The sequence below is a fragment of the Megascapheus bottae genome, chromosome 5, assembly GCF_031878675.1.
Source record: "Megascapheus bottae isolate mThoBot1 chromosome 5, mThoBot2.hap1, whole genome shotgun sequence".
NCBI classification, from domain to species: Eukaryota; Metazoa; Chordata; class Mammalia; order Rodentia; family Geomyidae; genus Megascapheus; species Megascapheus bottae.
In genome coordinates this window covers 38,626,624-38,643,638 of record NC_143513.1, presented here as the reverse complement: position 1 = coordinate 38,643,638, position 17,015 = coordinate 38,626,624, and the positions used below count along the sequence as shown (strand labels likewise).

Genomic DNA, 17,015 nt, shown 5'->3' with positions numbered 1-17,015 from the left:
CTGTTATGGACATTGTTATGGACATAAATTCTTCAACAGGGCTTGTGCAGACACGTCTTTTCCATTACAGACAGAGGCCAGAGGTCAAGATGGGGATGCTAGAATTACAGACATGCCCAACCACATCCTGCTTAGTAACCTATACATTTTTGATCTATTTAAGTGAAGAACAATCATAAAAGCAGCAGGTAAAAGTATCTCTGATTCTATTGTTAAAAAAAACAATGTATTTTCCAGATGTACAATTAACCTTTTACAAGTTTTCATGAGCAAGGCTGTTATTATTTATTAGTTACTGTTATTAAATTACTCAGGGTAGGGGATGAAGTAGAGAAAAAGGAGCTAACTGCTTCATAAATCATTGTTTATCTGACATATTACAAGACCAAACGCATCATTTAAAAAACATCAAGAAAATGTGACATATCAATAGCATCAATCTATCTTTAACAGAATATAAATACATGTGTGTGCTAATAAAATTTAAAGAAATGTAGTGCTTTGTATAAGAAAATTCTAAGGCAAAAGGAATTTCAAATCTTTACCACTGTATCTCGATCTTCTTGAATAACCTGGATATGAACTTGCTCAATATCTTTAAAAAAGGAAAGAAACAAAGATAATTTAACCTTTAGGGAAAACATCAATATTCTTTGTCTACCATATATGTACCAATTTTTACAAAACCAATTAGAAAAATGCTTATAAAACAATGCTTTGGAGGAGGAAGTTTTGCCTAGTGGTAGAGTGCTTGCCTAGCATGCATGAAGACCCAGGTTCCATTCCTTGGTTCCACATACATAGGAAAAAGCCAGAAGTGGTGCTGTGGCTCAAGTGGTAGAGTTCTAACCTTGAGAAAGCCCAAGGATGGTGTGCAGGCCCTGAATTCAAACCACAATACTGGCAAAAAAACATTTTTATATTCTTTATGATAATGATACATATACTCACACACAGACACAACTTTCTTCCTCTTTTTACAGCCTATTTCAACATCCATTTACTTCACTCACTCTTCTTATTTGGGGTGTTTGAACTCCGGTCTTCAATTGCAGGTGCTCTACCACTTGAGCCATACCACTTTCAATTCTTTTTGCTTTAGGTATATTTCAGAGGGGGTCATTTGTTCCATTGGCTGTGATCCTCCAATTTATGTTTCCAGGTTCGCATAACCCATACATTACCCAATCTCTCGAGATTGGGGGTATTATGAACTCTTCTACCTCTGCTAGCCTCCAACTTCAATCATCCCAGCCTCTGTTTCCCAAGTAGAAAAGATTATAGGCATGAGCCACCATTCCTTGCCCAGTACAATCTTTAATATCAACAATGCAGGACATATTTGGACTTTTTGTACCCCTTCTTCCATCACCTATGCCATCAGTCATATGAAGGACTGAAAATTCTCACTTAGCAGAGGTTATCTTCATTTTCCTAGTACTAAATGTGTTTTTGAAAGAATGTAGATAGAAACATTTATATAATATTTGGGAGAGGCACTTCTATAGGGTCAGTTTCACACAGATGAAGCTCTAAACACTTGGAGACATTTTGTAGCTAGTCTCTTACCAGTAACAATTTAGATTCAGTCATGCTTAGCCTGTGATAGTTTTAATTACAAACACATGAGACAGAAAAATGAGCACAGGGGCTGAACACAAATTTTACCCCTGAAGCTTATTCATCCAATCATAAATCAGCAGTTTATTTTATATCATGAAGAACAGCTTACTAGAAAAGTTTTACCCGTGAATTTATCCTTTCTCCTTCATAACTTTGAAAACATCATGTCATACAAAGGAGTTGCCATTTAACAAAGCAGTGTATGAATACAATGCATCTCGATCAATCAGTGTCACCCCTGTCACCATTCTTACCAATCCCTCCTAACCCACCACTTTGTTTACTTGATTTTGTAGAAGATACATTAAATTATTGAGTGCATTGTCCCTCTCTTCTTCTCTTTATTCTTCTATACCTCTCTCCTTGACCCCACCCCAACCCTTTCAAGCACCTCCTCCGGGTGTTTATTTTGTTGAGCTCTGACATTGCCTTTCTAAGGAATTAGACTGAGTTCTCCCTTGAATCTACCATAGTTCAGTTAATGCATTTGTATACACTTGTATATCACCCAACTTACTTCTTATAGCTAGCTTCTACAAATTAGGGAAAATATGCAACTTTCGTCCCTCTGGGAGCTATAACCTCTTATATCCCAATCTGATTTGCCTCTACTTGAATCTGGCCACGCTCCTATGCATGTACTCAGGATCTGGGTACATGCCAAACCTCTCCATGCATATCTCTCTCCTTATATCACGGTTGGACACCATGACAAACATCCTAAAGAAGGCAAAAATGATCTGTATAACTGCTGGACAAGCATTCTACCAGGTGACAGAATTGCTAATCTATGTATGCAAAAGCTCGAGGTAAGGAAATAGAGGGTAGCTTGAGAGAACAGCAGAGTGGGCCAAAGGAAAAGTTTTTCCACAGGAATCCTAAGTCTCAACTGGATATCTAAAGTCAGCAGATTCTGGGTGTTGGTGGCTCACACTGTAATCCAAGCTACTCAGGGGGCTGAGATCTGAGGATCAAGGTTTGAAGCCAGCCCAGGAAAGAAAGTCTGGGAGATTTTCAATTAACCACTAGAAAACCAGAAGTGGAGCTGTGGCTCAAAGTGGTAAAGGACTAGCCTTGTGCAAAAATGATCAGGGACAGCGCCCAGGTCATGAATTCAAGCCCCGCGACTATCAATATGGCACCACACCCTCAGCAGGAGATGATGTGCCATTCACACACCCCTAGAAATGCACTTACATTTCTCTTCTGAAATCAGTAACAGGTGGTTCTGGGAAAGAGGGTGGCTTTCAACGTATGGATAGAGGAACTATGAAAAAGGAAGTTAGTCAAAATTATAATCTTGTTTGCACAAATACTTCATAGATTGTCTGATCACTGTACTATTATCCCTCATACAAAAGACAGGAAATCACACCACACACACACACACACACACACACACACACACACACACAGCCAAGCAGAGTAGGTTTACTGTCAGAACCTCAGCACTGTACTTTCCTCTCGCATGTAAACAGTAAGGCAAAGTTTGACACTATCTTTATGGATGGATGGTATTTTTGTGGAGTATTTGATTCTGATGCTAATCAGAAATAATCCAATATTTATATGATATGCTCTGTTTCACACAGAGAAAAAGAGTGGTCAAGGTATCTATTGTGCAACTAAGTCTTGTGTAATTTCAGCGCCAAGTTAAAGTAATCCCCACTGCAACTTCCAAAACCCCACCCCAAAGTGACAAAGCACTCATTTTATAACCAGGGACTTCCCAAGAAAAGAGAGTGAGTCACTGTGTAGCATGAAGGTGACAATTTACAAGCCTCAAGGACAGAAGAATTATAGAGAAAAGACTTAATCCTTCCCATTCCTCTTGTATGAACTCCTTTGAAGGGTTCCACTAAATGTCTGCCCACAAGACAAAGCAGGCCACAGCACCAAGAGGCCTGACCCAATCAGCTAGGAGAATGAAGGGAAACTCCAGTGACATAGTGTTCTCATCATTGGCAGGGTAAGGGCAAAGTAATCATCCATTCCTTTTTATGGCATAAATGACAGTTTACAGTAAGATCCACCACTGAAATCGATGTTTTGCCTAGGCTGGTCTGGGCAATGACTTTTCTGACTATGGCCTTCTGCACAGCTAGAAATGCAGGTACATACCACCACATGTGGCTTACTGGTGCCATCTCACTAATTTCACCTGGGCTGGCTTTGAACCACAATACACATAAACACACACATACACACACACACACACACACACACACACTCTAATTTCAACTTCCCAAGCATCTAGGATTATAGGTGTAAGACACTGTACTCAGCCTGTTCATGATATTTTTGTCAACAGATGAACACATAACTTTTTCTTTTGTATATTTGTTTAAAGAGCCTATGTGCATCTACTGATGAGCTCTTACTGAGCTCATGGTTTACAGCACTGTAATTCATGTCTGAATGAAGCTCATCAAGTAACATTTCCTCTGTTGGACACATCAAAGCCTTCTCACTTTTAGGAACACTTGCCAGCATATAAGCATGGCACTGGGAGCTGAGGCCATTTAAACAGTAAAGCCTCCAGCAAAAAGAACGAAAATTAAGAGGCCCCAGTGCCGCATACCTTTAATCTTAACTACTCAGGAGGCTGGGATCTGAGGATTACAATCAAAGCCAGCCAGGGAAGGAAACTCTGTGAGACTCTTATCTTCAATAAACTACTCAAAAAGGCCAAAAATGGCACTGTGGCTCAAATGGAAGAGCACTCGCCTTGAGCAAAAGAAACTCAATACCCAGGCCCAATGTTCAAGCCTCAGGAACAGAAAAAAAAAAGGCACAAAAATTAGTAAAAACTTCCTGAAGTCTGAAGACTGCAATAACAAGATAGAATATTGGCATCTTCAACCACAGTTGGGAACATGCAAGACAGACTCAAAATGTTGCTCGGCATCTGTTGGCAAACAACTAGCAAAGTATCCTGAGTGGTGATTGTTGAGATGCAAATAAATCAATAAATAAATTGTAGCAAATAGAATTCACAAACATGGAATCTGCAAATTAAGATTGGCTAAAGCCAAGTGTGATGGTGCATCCTACAATTTTGGCTCTCAGGAGAAAAAGGCAAAATGATCATGAGTTTAAGGCTTCCCCAGGCCACATAAGGAGACTATTTCAACAAAACAAAAAGAGGAAGAAGAAAAGAGAAAGAGGATGGTCTAGTTTGCCTAAATTATACATGACGTGTTCCCCTTTTCTCTGTTCTGGAGTTTGAGCTCAGTGCCTCACACTTGCCAGCAAAGTGCTCTAACACTTGAACTATGCCTTCAGCCCATAATGTATCTCTGTGACAATTCAGTGTTGGTAAATTCAGGAATTTATTAAATCATCTATTAATCTGTCACCCATGTGGTTACACAAAATAAACTACTCTAAAACCTAAATTCATATCTGGAATTTTATCATGTAACAGGGTTGCCTTACTAAGAGACAACCCCTGGCACAGCCAAGTTGGGGGGAATTAGGTCTAAATTCTCCACTTGAAGAAGACATGTGCTTCCCACACAAGCCATCTACAAGATTACTTTGAAAACCAAATGGGATGATGTGCTGTGCACAAGTGCACTTTGAAAATCCCTCATCCCCTGGCTTTCATGCCTCGTTATGACTACACGAGTGATAAATGATAGCTTGCTTACCTGTACCCAAACACAGCTATCCACTGCTTTGAGAACCTTCACATTGTTAACAGGGTAGATTTCAACCAGCAAAGTCAGGCACCTTGAGCCTACAGAGAAAAAGTTTCTTAGCAATGAAGATTTGAATATCATGTGCTGTCTTTTCCTAAGCAAATAGGAAATGAACCCCTGGTATATCCTATTACTCCCACTGTGAAGTATAAAGCAAATCTCCATCTTTATCTAATCCTTGAGGTGACACAAACTATAATGCTGCCCTAGTTCCACTCCCCAGGACCTGAAAAGGGCCTTGCAGCTGGGTGCTAGTGACTCATGCCTGTAATCCTAAGTCATTGGGAGACTGAGAGCAAAAATCACAATTGGAGGACAGTCTGAATAGAATAGTTTACAAGATTCTACTTCAAAAATGGCCAGAAAAGTTTGGGCACCAGTCGTCTATACCTATAATCCCAGCTATTTACGAGGCTGAGATTTGAGGAGCATAGTTCAAAGCCAGTCTAAACAGAAAAATCCATGAAACCCCTATCTCCAATTAAACACGTATTCACACATAAAGAAATGGAGCCACAGCTCCACTTGAGCCAAAAATTAAGTGACAGTGCTCAGGCCCTGAGATCAGGCCACTCCATTGGAAGTGGAGATCTGGGAACTGTGACTGCAGGCCAGCTCAGACAGAAAAGCTCATGAGATTCCAAGTCAACCAATGGCTGAGCATGTTGGCACATGCCTGTTGCTATCCTACAAATGTGGAAGCACAGCCACGTAGTGCAGCAGAAGGGAAGCACAAATATGTAGATGGAAGTCCAGGTGTAAATAGGAGGATCACAGTCCTTTATGTCTACATAGAGCAAGACATGATCTCAAAAATAAGCAATGCATAAAGTACTGGCAGTGTGAGCTCTGCCACTACTGTTTGTATGCTGTTCAGAGAATCACCTATGTTTCCTATGTCTCAAAGCCTAGTTATTAGAGAAAGTAAAAATGTCAGACTATAGAATTCATATTTGTACATTCATATTCAGCCACAAAATTCCAGGAGACAGGACAGAACCAGGTAGAAGATGATGACATGATCAAAGCAAAGAGACAGATGTAACACAGCAGGTCAGAGCCTGTCTTAAGAAATGGGGGCAAAGTTGGAAGAGTCCCCTAGGCTTAGTTCTGGAGGAATTCTAGTTACAGTAAGTCTTGAGCCAAACCACAGTTCCTCTGTGGAACATCTGAACACATAACTGCCCCCATGGTATGTGGCAGTCTATAGGTTCTTTATGGCAGTGGAGTCCAACAATAAGTTTACCCCCAGTTTCCACCAATGGAGACTTACTGTGCAACTTATTTATGACAAATGCAACTCATCAAAGAAAAGGATGAATTTCTATGGAAGGACATTTTATAATCAAAAACATTGAATCTATTATGGCGCCAGCAAACAAGACAAACATTCTTTTTCTTATTTTTTTTTTGCCAGCCCTGGGCTTGGGCTCAGGGCCTGAGCACTGTCCTTGGACTTTCTCAAGACTAGAGCTCTACCACTTGAGCCTCAGCACCACTTCCAGCTTTTTTCTATGTATGTGGTACCAAGGAATCGAACCCGGGTCTTGGTGCATGCTAGGCAGGCACTCTACCACTAGGCCAAACTCCCGGCCCTCTTATCTTTTTTTTGCCAGTCTTGGGGCTTGAACTCAGGGGCTGGCCACTGTTCCTGAGCTTCTTTTGCTCAAGGCTAGTATTCTACCATTTGAATCATAGGTCCACTTCTGGATTTTTCTGATTATGTGGTACTGAGAAAATCAAATCCAGAGCTTCATGATGCTAGGCAAGCAATCTACCACTAACTGCATTCTCATCCCAAGAGGAACATTGTTGAAAAAAACTGCATTGCAAAATGTGTAAATCAAAGAAACACTTTTCATTTGAAAAATATTAATAGTCTCTTTTGCAGTGACAAAAATCTCATTTTAAGTGACAGTGTTAACACTTTCATCAAATAGCTTAAAAGTTCTGGGACAGAACAAAAAAATACCTTCAAAACATACCTGTTCAAGGCTAGGCTCACATTTAAAATTCTATCTACTCAGGAGTCTGAGACCTGAAGATTGTGGTTCAAAGAAAAGACTGAGTCATCTTTCTAGTTAATTAACCAGTAAAAGCCAGAAACTGAGGTTTGGCACAAATGGTAGATTGCCAGCCTTGAGCAACAAAGCTAAGTGAGAATACCCTAGCTGAGTTTGAACTCTAATTTTGGCAAACACACACACACACACACACTATCTGATTACTCTCCTAATCAAAAACTGATTTGCTACTTCACTTGTAGAGAAAGCCAAATCTTTATAATGGCCTTCTGTTATCTACATGAGCCTCTTGTACTTCATCTTTATTTCCCTGTGGCTGCCATTTTTTTCCATTCTACTACTTGGTCATCTTACCTCAGCCTCACTGACCTACTGGGTATCCTTAAACAGAGAATCTCTCAAGTATAGTTGGGCTTTGGGGCCTAGATGCTGGCTGTTGAGTCTGCCAGAAATACGCTTTTCCCTCTTTTCTTTTTTTTTTTTCTTTCATTTTTAATTATCTTGGTTGTACAAAGGTGTCACAATTTAACAGTTTATGAATACAAGGCTTCTGGATCAGTGTCCCACCCTTCTATTAGATCTCTATTTAAACAATCCCCCAGTAGTGTTTTCTAGGAACATAAATATAAACTAATAAACTAATAGTATCCAGGTTTAAGTATAAGGAAACTCAAACTAAGCTGAGAAGTTACATCAGGGAACAGGACCACTAACCATGAAGAGCTGGGATGAAGGGCTGAAGAGAATGACCAGGGGAAGGGTACATAACAAAGAGTGTCAGCCAATTAGTGGCCACCATGTAGCTTAAGTTGTCTGGAGGGCTCTTCCAAATCCCAGTCGCCTATTTTGGGAATGGAAGGGGAGATAATTGTCTTTCCGATCCTGATCCCCACTTATCATGGTTTGTTTTACTATCCATAATTATGAATGTTCTTCTAGGCTAACTTTTTGTGTGTAATAGATTGTTGCAATGGTCCTGAACAGAAAGCAGGAAGTAGGCTGGGCAGCTGAGGTAAGATACTGACAAATCACCCCAGGGCAGAGCTGGTTCTCACCTCAGTGGCTGGCATGAAAGATGAGCTGAGCTGGAAAGGTACAGGATTCCCCGGTATAATAACTATGTTTAGCCTAATGTTTTTTTAAAATATGTGAGCAGATAATATCACCAGTTACAAGCTTACAAGACTGAGCAAGAATATCTGGATAGAATTTAATGTTGTATGCAAATTAACTTTAAATCTGAAAATATATTTTGTAACAATGTGTACCCAATGACTATGGCTCTGCATGAAGCATAAATAATAAGTATCAAGTGCAAATCCTAGTTTCTAATAGGTTAAGAAGCATAATACATATTAAGACTAAAAAGAATAGAATTGGGGTCATAAGGAGTATTTCCATGGTTGGGCACAGATATCTAGCCCCATCAGCTTAAGAAATAAACAAGACCATACTAAAGCCACTAGCATAACCATGTTCCTTGCAGAATTATTCACCATAGCTAAAATATGGAACCAACCCAGATGTTCCTCAGTAGATGACTGGATCAAGAAGATGTGGTACTTATACACAATGGAATTCCATGTTGCCATCGGGAAAAAATGGCATCACTCCATTCAGAAGGAAATGGAAAGACTTGGAAAAATTCATATTAAATGAAGCAAGCCAGACCCAAAGGAACATAGGCTCAATGGTTTCCCTCATTTGTAATAATTAGTATACATCTAGGATTCTCCTAGCAGAGGATCACAGTAGCTCAAAAAGTATGTACATATGGCCATATAGGATAAAACTAAAAGAAATGAACTCTAGGTTATGGAAACAAGAGGTTTATCTGTGTGACTGTTTCTTTTAATGTACTATGTGAAGTTATTTCCTTTCTCTTTTTAATCCACATGTTTAATCTCATGTGGTTACTCTATCTGATTTTGTTACCTGGTATACTGTATATACATTTGTTTATTTGAAATAGGGAAGGGGAATGGGAAACAAAATGATTGGGAGGGGGTGGGGAGAGGGAAACGGGGACTAAAACATGAGAAGGAGTATCAAGTTTCAAGAAGTAATACACACATTACCTGACAAATATAGATATATAACCCCTCTATAAATTAACCTGACAATTAAAAAAAAAAGAAATAGAAGCAGCAAAGTCTTTGCCTTCTTGGGCAAGGGGGTTTTATTAGCCTAAAACATCAAGGCAGGCTCTGGTTTTGTCTACACCCCTGTCCTAGGGGAAGTCAGGAAATCAGTAATCCAAATCATATCTTGCTTATAATACTACATAAGCCAGGAGTGAGTTGGGAACTAGGAAAAAAAGGATGGCGCACAGAAGCCATGGCGGGGCGGGGGGGGGGGGGGGATGGAATATGGTTTTGGGTGGTTCTCAGTCTGTCATGGCAGGAGAAGGTAAGCATGTGTAACAAAAACCATGAGATTTCAAGCCAAGTTCAAGTTCCAGTGACTCACACCTATAATCCTAGCTACTCAGGAGGCTGAGATCTGAGAATCATAGTTCAAAGCCAGCTCAGGTAACTGCAAAGTCTGGGAAACTCTTCTCTCCAATTAACCACCAAAAAGCCAGAAGCTGGGCTGTGGGTAGTGTTAGCCTTGGGGAAAAAAAACCTCAGGGACAATGCCCAGGTCTGGAGTTCAAGCCCTAGGACCAAACAGGAAGAAAGAAAGAAAAAAAGGAAGGAAGGAAAGAAGGAAAGAAAGAAAGAAGGAAAGGAAGAAAGAAAGAAGGAAAGGAAGAAAGAAAGAAGGAAGGAAGGAAAGAAAAGAAGGAAATGAAGGAAGGAAAGAAAGGAAGAGAGAGAGAGAGAGAGACAGAGACAGAGACAGAGAGACAGAGACAGAGAGAGAGAGAAGGAAGAAAAGGAGTAAATAAATTTCAGAGGAAACCTCCTGACATTTCTCCTAAATTCTTGCTAAAGCCCCCAAGAAGGCCCTATCCAGTCTCCCCTGGAAGAAAATGAGTGTTCCCAAGAAGCCCAGACTGCCTCACAAGGCTCCTGTGGAAAGTATGCACGAAGGGTTTTTCCATTCCACAAATTATGCTAACAAAGTGGAAACTATGCTAACATAAGAAGGAACTGAAGTGTCAAGTAAACAGACCAGATAGAAAGCACCTGGGACCAAAACAGTAAGGGATTGCTAGGCAAGCCACAAGACCAGAAGATAAAAAATGGTAGTCTACAGGCCAGTTCCAGCCTCTGTTGCTTAGAACTTCCTCAGTAAATTATATATTACATATATTACATGCATGTCTGTATAATTTATGTATATCATATTTATGCCATGTTATATTTATCATTTATTTATATTATATTTATTGATATATATACATATTATATATAAATTAGATACATATATACAAATTATATATATATGTGAGTCAATGTTTACAAATTAGATTTTTAAATAAAATCCAAAGTTCTCTTATTCAAAATTGGTCCCATTATATAACTGACCCTACATAACAGCAAAAAACTAGAACTGAAGACTGCCTTTTCCTTAATGTCTCCAAAAAGGGGTCCTTTCCTTCCCAAACCATCACTAGTACTTTTCATTAAGAACTATTTCTTGGTTGCTATGTTAAAAATGGAAAAACAAAGACATTTCATTATTTTTATACTACATCTACTTCACTTATTAACCAGGACTTTCAAGCCTCTGTGTACATTTGCAGTGGAAAATTAGAGAGGTGGTCACCCAATTTTTTACAGACATGTTGCCAGAACCATAAAGGATATCTGACCTACAGCAGACACTCAATACAGTTGAGCTGCAGACAGAGGGATGATATGGAATATTTTTAAATAAAAGATTAGGTATTGGCCATAAAGTGGACATTGGCCAATGAATATAACTGGGTTTGGGGAAGGAGGGTTGGTTTTTGTTGTTATTGTGGTTTGGTGTTGGTACTGGGGCTTGAACTCAAAGCATGGTACCTTAGTTTTTTTCTCTCAGGAAATGACTCTACCACTTGTACCACACTTCCTCAGATTTTCCCTTTCCTCATTCCTCAAATCTCAGTCTCATGAGTAGCTAGAATTACAGGTGTGAGCCACCATCAACAAGCAAGAATTAAATTTTATTTTGCATTCATGGACTATTCACAATGCAATCATGTGTTTTCAGTAGTTATTTTAAAATGCTAAGTATGACTTTCCCAACACTATACAGTAGCTGCTGGCCATAGGGCTCAATGTACTTTCAGCTTTAGTTTAAGGTTCAGGAGTTAATTGTCATCTTAATGCCTCTGAAACTTTACTGTCATATTTTTTTCTGCACCTTCTTTACTCGAAAAACAAAAACTTACCAAAAAATCTTTTTCTTAGTACTCCGTACAGAAGTGATTCTGTGATTCAAACAGTAGAGTGCTAGTCTTGAGAAAACTCAAAGACAGTGCCCAGCATCTGAGTTTAAACCCCAGGACTGGCAAAAAAAAAAAATCTGTTCATGCTTAAATGTAAATGATCACTGCCTTTTCATTCTAAGAGAAAGCTGTTTCTAATACCTGAACCTTGATTTAGTCCTACCAAGCTTATTTACAAAAAAAAAAAAAGCATAGTTCCAATACCTGGTTGAAGCTCATTTCTTCTTCCTTCTTCACTAGATTGAACTAAACTTGCAGCTAATTGAAAAAGAAAAAAATGAATTAACAATTGATTCATGTAGTAGCTTGTTGTGGTTTCCTATAGAAATAAGTAAGACTTCAAAGGATAAAACACAATGAATTATCTTTTTTTTTTGGTAGGAGACCCTACAGATTCTTCATTTCAAATCTAATTTCTAAAGAACATTTCTCTTCAGGAAAAGCATTGGTATAGAATGATCCTATATTGCAAAATCTAGTACATTAAAACTCTTAAATGACATACTTTAGTTCTTGACATAAGTTCAACTTACCAAGCAATGTTTTCTCACTGTTGATAGAGCAGCTAATGACTTGCAAGTCTTTTTCAAAAGTATACAGATGCTGTTAAAACAAAAATAATTAATTTTGGGTTTTTATCAAATAAGTATTTCATGGAGATAAATTCCCATTGAGGTCTGTATCAAGTATTACTGTGGCACAAGATTACCAAAGAATCCTCAATGAACTAATTTATCTATGCTACAACTTCCTGGATTTTTTGCCAGTCCTGGGGCTTGAACTCGGGGCCTGGGCACTATCCTTGAACTTTATTAAGGCTAAGCACTCTACCACTTGAGCCACAGCACCACTTCTGGTGCTGGTGTGTGCGGTACTAAGGAATAAAACCCAGGGCTTCGTGCATGCTAGGCAAGCACTCTACCACTAGGTAACACTCCTGACCCCTGGTTTTTTGTTTTTAACAAACAAAATTTTCTATATCAGGCCATATTAGGCAGTGAAACTTAGCCATAAGTGGTGACTGAACTTTATGTGCCACTTGTTGTGTGACTTTGGACAACTTATTCAAACTCTGTCCCTTCATCAATGGTATAATTCCTACCACCTTGGATTGAGAGAGCAAGAGAGATAACATACATGGACAACATAGTACAATGTGTACCACACATAACAACCAGTCAAATATCAGTATTAGAAACAGTAACATGAGAAAAGTTTTAAGCAAATTATATAATTGACCATCATTAGTTATATCTCAAAGATTGTCAAAGTGCATCTTATGCTTAAAGGATTAGCAAAAAGAAAGTTTCTGTATTTAATCTTGTTTTCTCGATGCTTTGAATGTTCTAATTATCAACAGAAGCCAGTCATAGTGACATATACTTGTAATCTCAGAACTCAGGAGGGCTGAGGTAGAAAGATTATAAGTTCAAGGCCAACCTAGGCTATATAGTGAAATCCTGCCTCAAAAACAAAATAAAACCAAAACCAAGGGATTATAATTCCTTTTTTTTTCTTTTTTCTTTTTTTTTGTTGGTCATGAACCCAGCCCCTGGGCACTGTCACTCAAGGCTAGGTGCTCTACCACTTTGAACTATAGCTCCACTTCTGTTTGTTTGTTTTTTGAGTGGTTAATTGGAGATAAGAGTCTTCTAGGGACTTTTTAACCAGGAGCTGGCTTCAAACCTTGATCCTCAGATCTCAGTCTCCTGAGTAGGTAGGAGTATAGACATTAGCCACCATCCACCAGCACCTGGCTTGGGTTCTAATTTTTTGAAAATGAAGTAGCCATACAGAAAGGGGCTAAGGAGACAATTAAGTTAGGCAAACTCATTTAAAGTAAATTCAGAGGGAAAAGTGAAGAAGGGTGTTCAAGTATTGAATTCTTCAATATTTAAATCTTCCCCAGTTAAGTGTGGTGATGCAATCAAACCATTTGTTGAATCCAGGTTAGAGAAGGTATACATAATCCCTACCTTCCTAGCCCTCACACCAAATAAGTTACCAGGAAGCTTAGATCTTGTTGATAAAGCTTTGTAAGTATCCAATCTCATCAACAGAAAGAACAATACATGGGTGAACAGAAACACCAAGTGCTATGCAGTCTGACATGTATATGATTAGAGGCCACACAAAGAGAGAACTAAGGTAAGACTTTAAAAAATGTTTTTGAAGCCGGGCATGGGCATGATGGCTCACTCCTGTAATCCTAGCTACTCAAGAGGCTGAGCTCTGAGGATCACGGTTCAAAGCCAGCCCGGGCACAAAAGGATCTGAGACTCTTATCTCCAATTAACCTCTAGAAAAAGGGAAGTGGGGCTTGACTCAAGGGTAGAGCAGTAGCCTTGAGCTGAAGAGCTCAAGAACAGTGCCCAGGCCCAGGCCGAGTTCAAGCCCCATGACTCACAAAAATAAATAAATTAATTAATTAATTAAATGTTTTCGAAAAAATAGTAACTGATGACTGAAAATGCTCCATACTGAACAGATCACATCAGGGACAAATTCAAATCAATTGTCAGAAAATAAAAGACAAACAAAATTGTTTTGGGAAATTTAGAAAAGAAAAATGATACCATAAGTCTGAGAGGAAAAAAATGACAGCACTTCACTCACAAGCACCCATGGAGGCCACAAGTAAATGATACAATATTTTTTCAGTGCTGCAAGAAAACAACTGTCAATCTGGCATCAAAATTTCAGGAATAAATACAAATATAAGCCAATAATAAAATATACTTCAAAAATAAATATAAATCTACTTCAGGAATAAAAGGAAGACCTATTCAGATGACGAGGAAACTGTGAGAATATGTCATCAACATACCCTAAAATAATGAGTAAACCAAATTCTTAGAAAACAAAGGAAATGATTGTTCAACAAAAGGAATCAGACCATGAGGAAGGAAGAAAGAACAATAGAAAGAGCAAAAATATGGGCAAAACATATGACTTCCTTTCTCCTTTTATGTTTTCTACGTTAAGAGTTTGACAATAAAGACAAAAACATATAATCAGATAGGGATCATTACAAGTGCACAGATGCTAGGGAAGCAGCTCAATGCTAAGAGTTATTGCCTACAGTGCCAGCCTTTGGGTTCAATCAAAATTTTAAAAAATAATAATGTAAATAAAAATAGAATGTAAAATTTTTTAAAGAGAGAATATAGAGACAAACTTAATGTGGGAAATGTGATACAGGATGCTAAACAGACTCAACAGAAGGCAAGGGGCCCACATTCACTAGAACTAACACAGTGTCAACAATGGATCAATAAAACCACAGTATGATATATGCAGGTGTGAGATCCAGTCATGAAACCCCTTTACTCAATAGGTATGGATAGAAGAGGGGAGGGTGAAAGGTGAGAGAATTAATCAAGCAGCATATTGGAAACCTAAAGAATGGAGTATGAGAAATCTGGAATTGACAAAGGACATTTAAGTTGGGGGATGTCTAAGACAAACTGACCTTCTACCGCCCCATGCATTAGACAACAATGTCTATACCAACCAATGACTTCTGCTTCACACCAGTTGTTGAAAGGACAAGTAAAGAATAAACGGAAGCAGAAAGAACAGAGGGAATTGTGAAATGCCCAGCACACAAATCAGGGCAAGGACACTGGACTTCCTGCATTCTTTTCTCAAACAGAATATTGGACATTTTTGATTTGAGCCAATTTACTTAAGTTTCAGTTGACAAGACTGCAGGTGAGAGTGAGAGGGAATGGGGAGGAAGGGAAGAAGGGAGAAGGGAGAAAGGCCAGGGGAAAAGGAGGAAGAAATACAAAAAGTAAGAAAAGGAAAGCAGAGAGATACAATTTCAGAGAGTGGTATAAGATTTCTGTCTAGAAAACAGATGAATAAAAGAAGAAAACTAAAAGTAATAAAAATCATAGATTTTTATATTTATATGTTATAATATTTTTATTTTAATAAAAGTAATAAAACTAAAAGTAGATTGATTTTTATCTATAATTTGTGGTCATTTTTACCTTGTTCTCTTTGGTTTGACAATCAAATAATCCAAAGATGACATTTCCTTTATCATCCTAAAAAAATTAAAAAACATGTTTATCAGATAGCATTGTTTATAAAGTTGTCCATAGCTTTAAAATAAACCTTCAATAAGATAGGCACCGGTGGCTCATGCCTATAATCCCTGCTACTTAGTAGGCTGAGAGCTGAGGATATAGTTTCAAAGCCAGTGCCAGCATGGAAAGTCCCTGAGACTCTTATCTCCAATTAATCATCAAACAAACTAGAAGAGGAGCTATGGCTCAAGTGGTAGAGTTGAACAAGTTCAGGGACAGCCCCCAGGCCCAGAACTCGAGTCCCAGGACTAGCACCAAAAAATAAAGTGAAATAAACCTGCAATAATCCATCTAGTCTTAGCAATAAGCATTTAAAGAGAAGCTTGCTATACATGTCAAAAAGGCATAGAAACTCATTCACTGTTTAAGTGCACAGAGGAAAATAGAGTAACACTGCTTAGTGCAGCAACTTTGGAGACATGTCTAGTAGGACTGAACATGAAGAAAAAGAAAAATCCAGCCGGGCACTGGTAGCTCACACCTTTAGCCCTAGCTACACAAGAGGCTGACATATGATGATTGTGATTCAAAGCCAGCCAAATGGCCACCAGAAAACCAGAAGTGGCACTGTGGCTCAAGTGGTAGAGCACTAGCCTTGAGCTGAAGAGCTCAGGGACAGCACCCAGGCCCAGAGTTCAAGCCCCACAACCAACAACAACAAAAAATAAAACAAAGAAAAGAAAAAGATCCTTTTATATCTGCAACTGCACGTTTAAGTAGATATGTAATGTATATGATGGGTATGGAAATATACATGATTGGTAAATGCTGGCCAGAACAAATCCACAACATCCTTCTAAATAAAACTTGAATCTAGAGATTCTTTAAATGTACTTTTTTAACTAAAAGGAAAACGTGCACAGAAATACAAGTGTGCAAACAGCCATTAGAATTATTCCTTCATGTGTCCCAGTTAAAGCTATGAATAAAGTTGAATTTCTCCTAGAAAATGGAATATTGAAAACATCATTAGTGGCTCAAAAGTCCACATATCTAACTCTGAATATCTAGGTATTTAATAATTCTGCAAAGAGAAAATTTTAACACAATTAGGTTTGAATGTTTGTCTTTTTTCTAGAAAATAAAATTTTTCATTTACTCAAAAGTTTAAATTTCAGGTACATTGATTAATATTATTTCTTAAGATGGAAAAAATCATTTAATCCAATACCACATCAACAAAAGC

General features: G+C 38.4%; 1 protein-coding gene across 1 annotated transcript in view; it reads right to left on the bottom strand.

Annotated features, from left to right (window-relative positions):
* The window catches only part of Gsap (gamma-secretase activating protein), a 74,536-nt gene that overhangs the window by 48,284 nt on the left and 9,237 nt on the right, over positions 1–17,015 (bottom strand). The window contains exons 3-8 of the mRNA XM_090332920.1: positions 15,731–15,787; positions 12,266–12,335; positions 11,937–11,990; positions 5,277–5,365; positions 2,821–2,890; positions 546–595 (exon numbers count right to left, since the gene is read on the bottom strand). Coding sequence (XP_090189046.1) covers positions 546–595; positions 2,821–2,890; positions 5,277–5,365; positions 11,937–11,990; positions 12,266–12,335; positions 15,731–15,787 — 390 coding nt within the window. The remainder of the gene's footprint in view (positions 1–545; positions 596–2,820; positions 2,891–5,276; positions 5,366–11,936; positions 11,991–12,265; positions 12,336–15,730; positions 15,788–17,015) is intronic.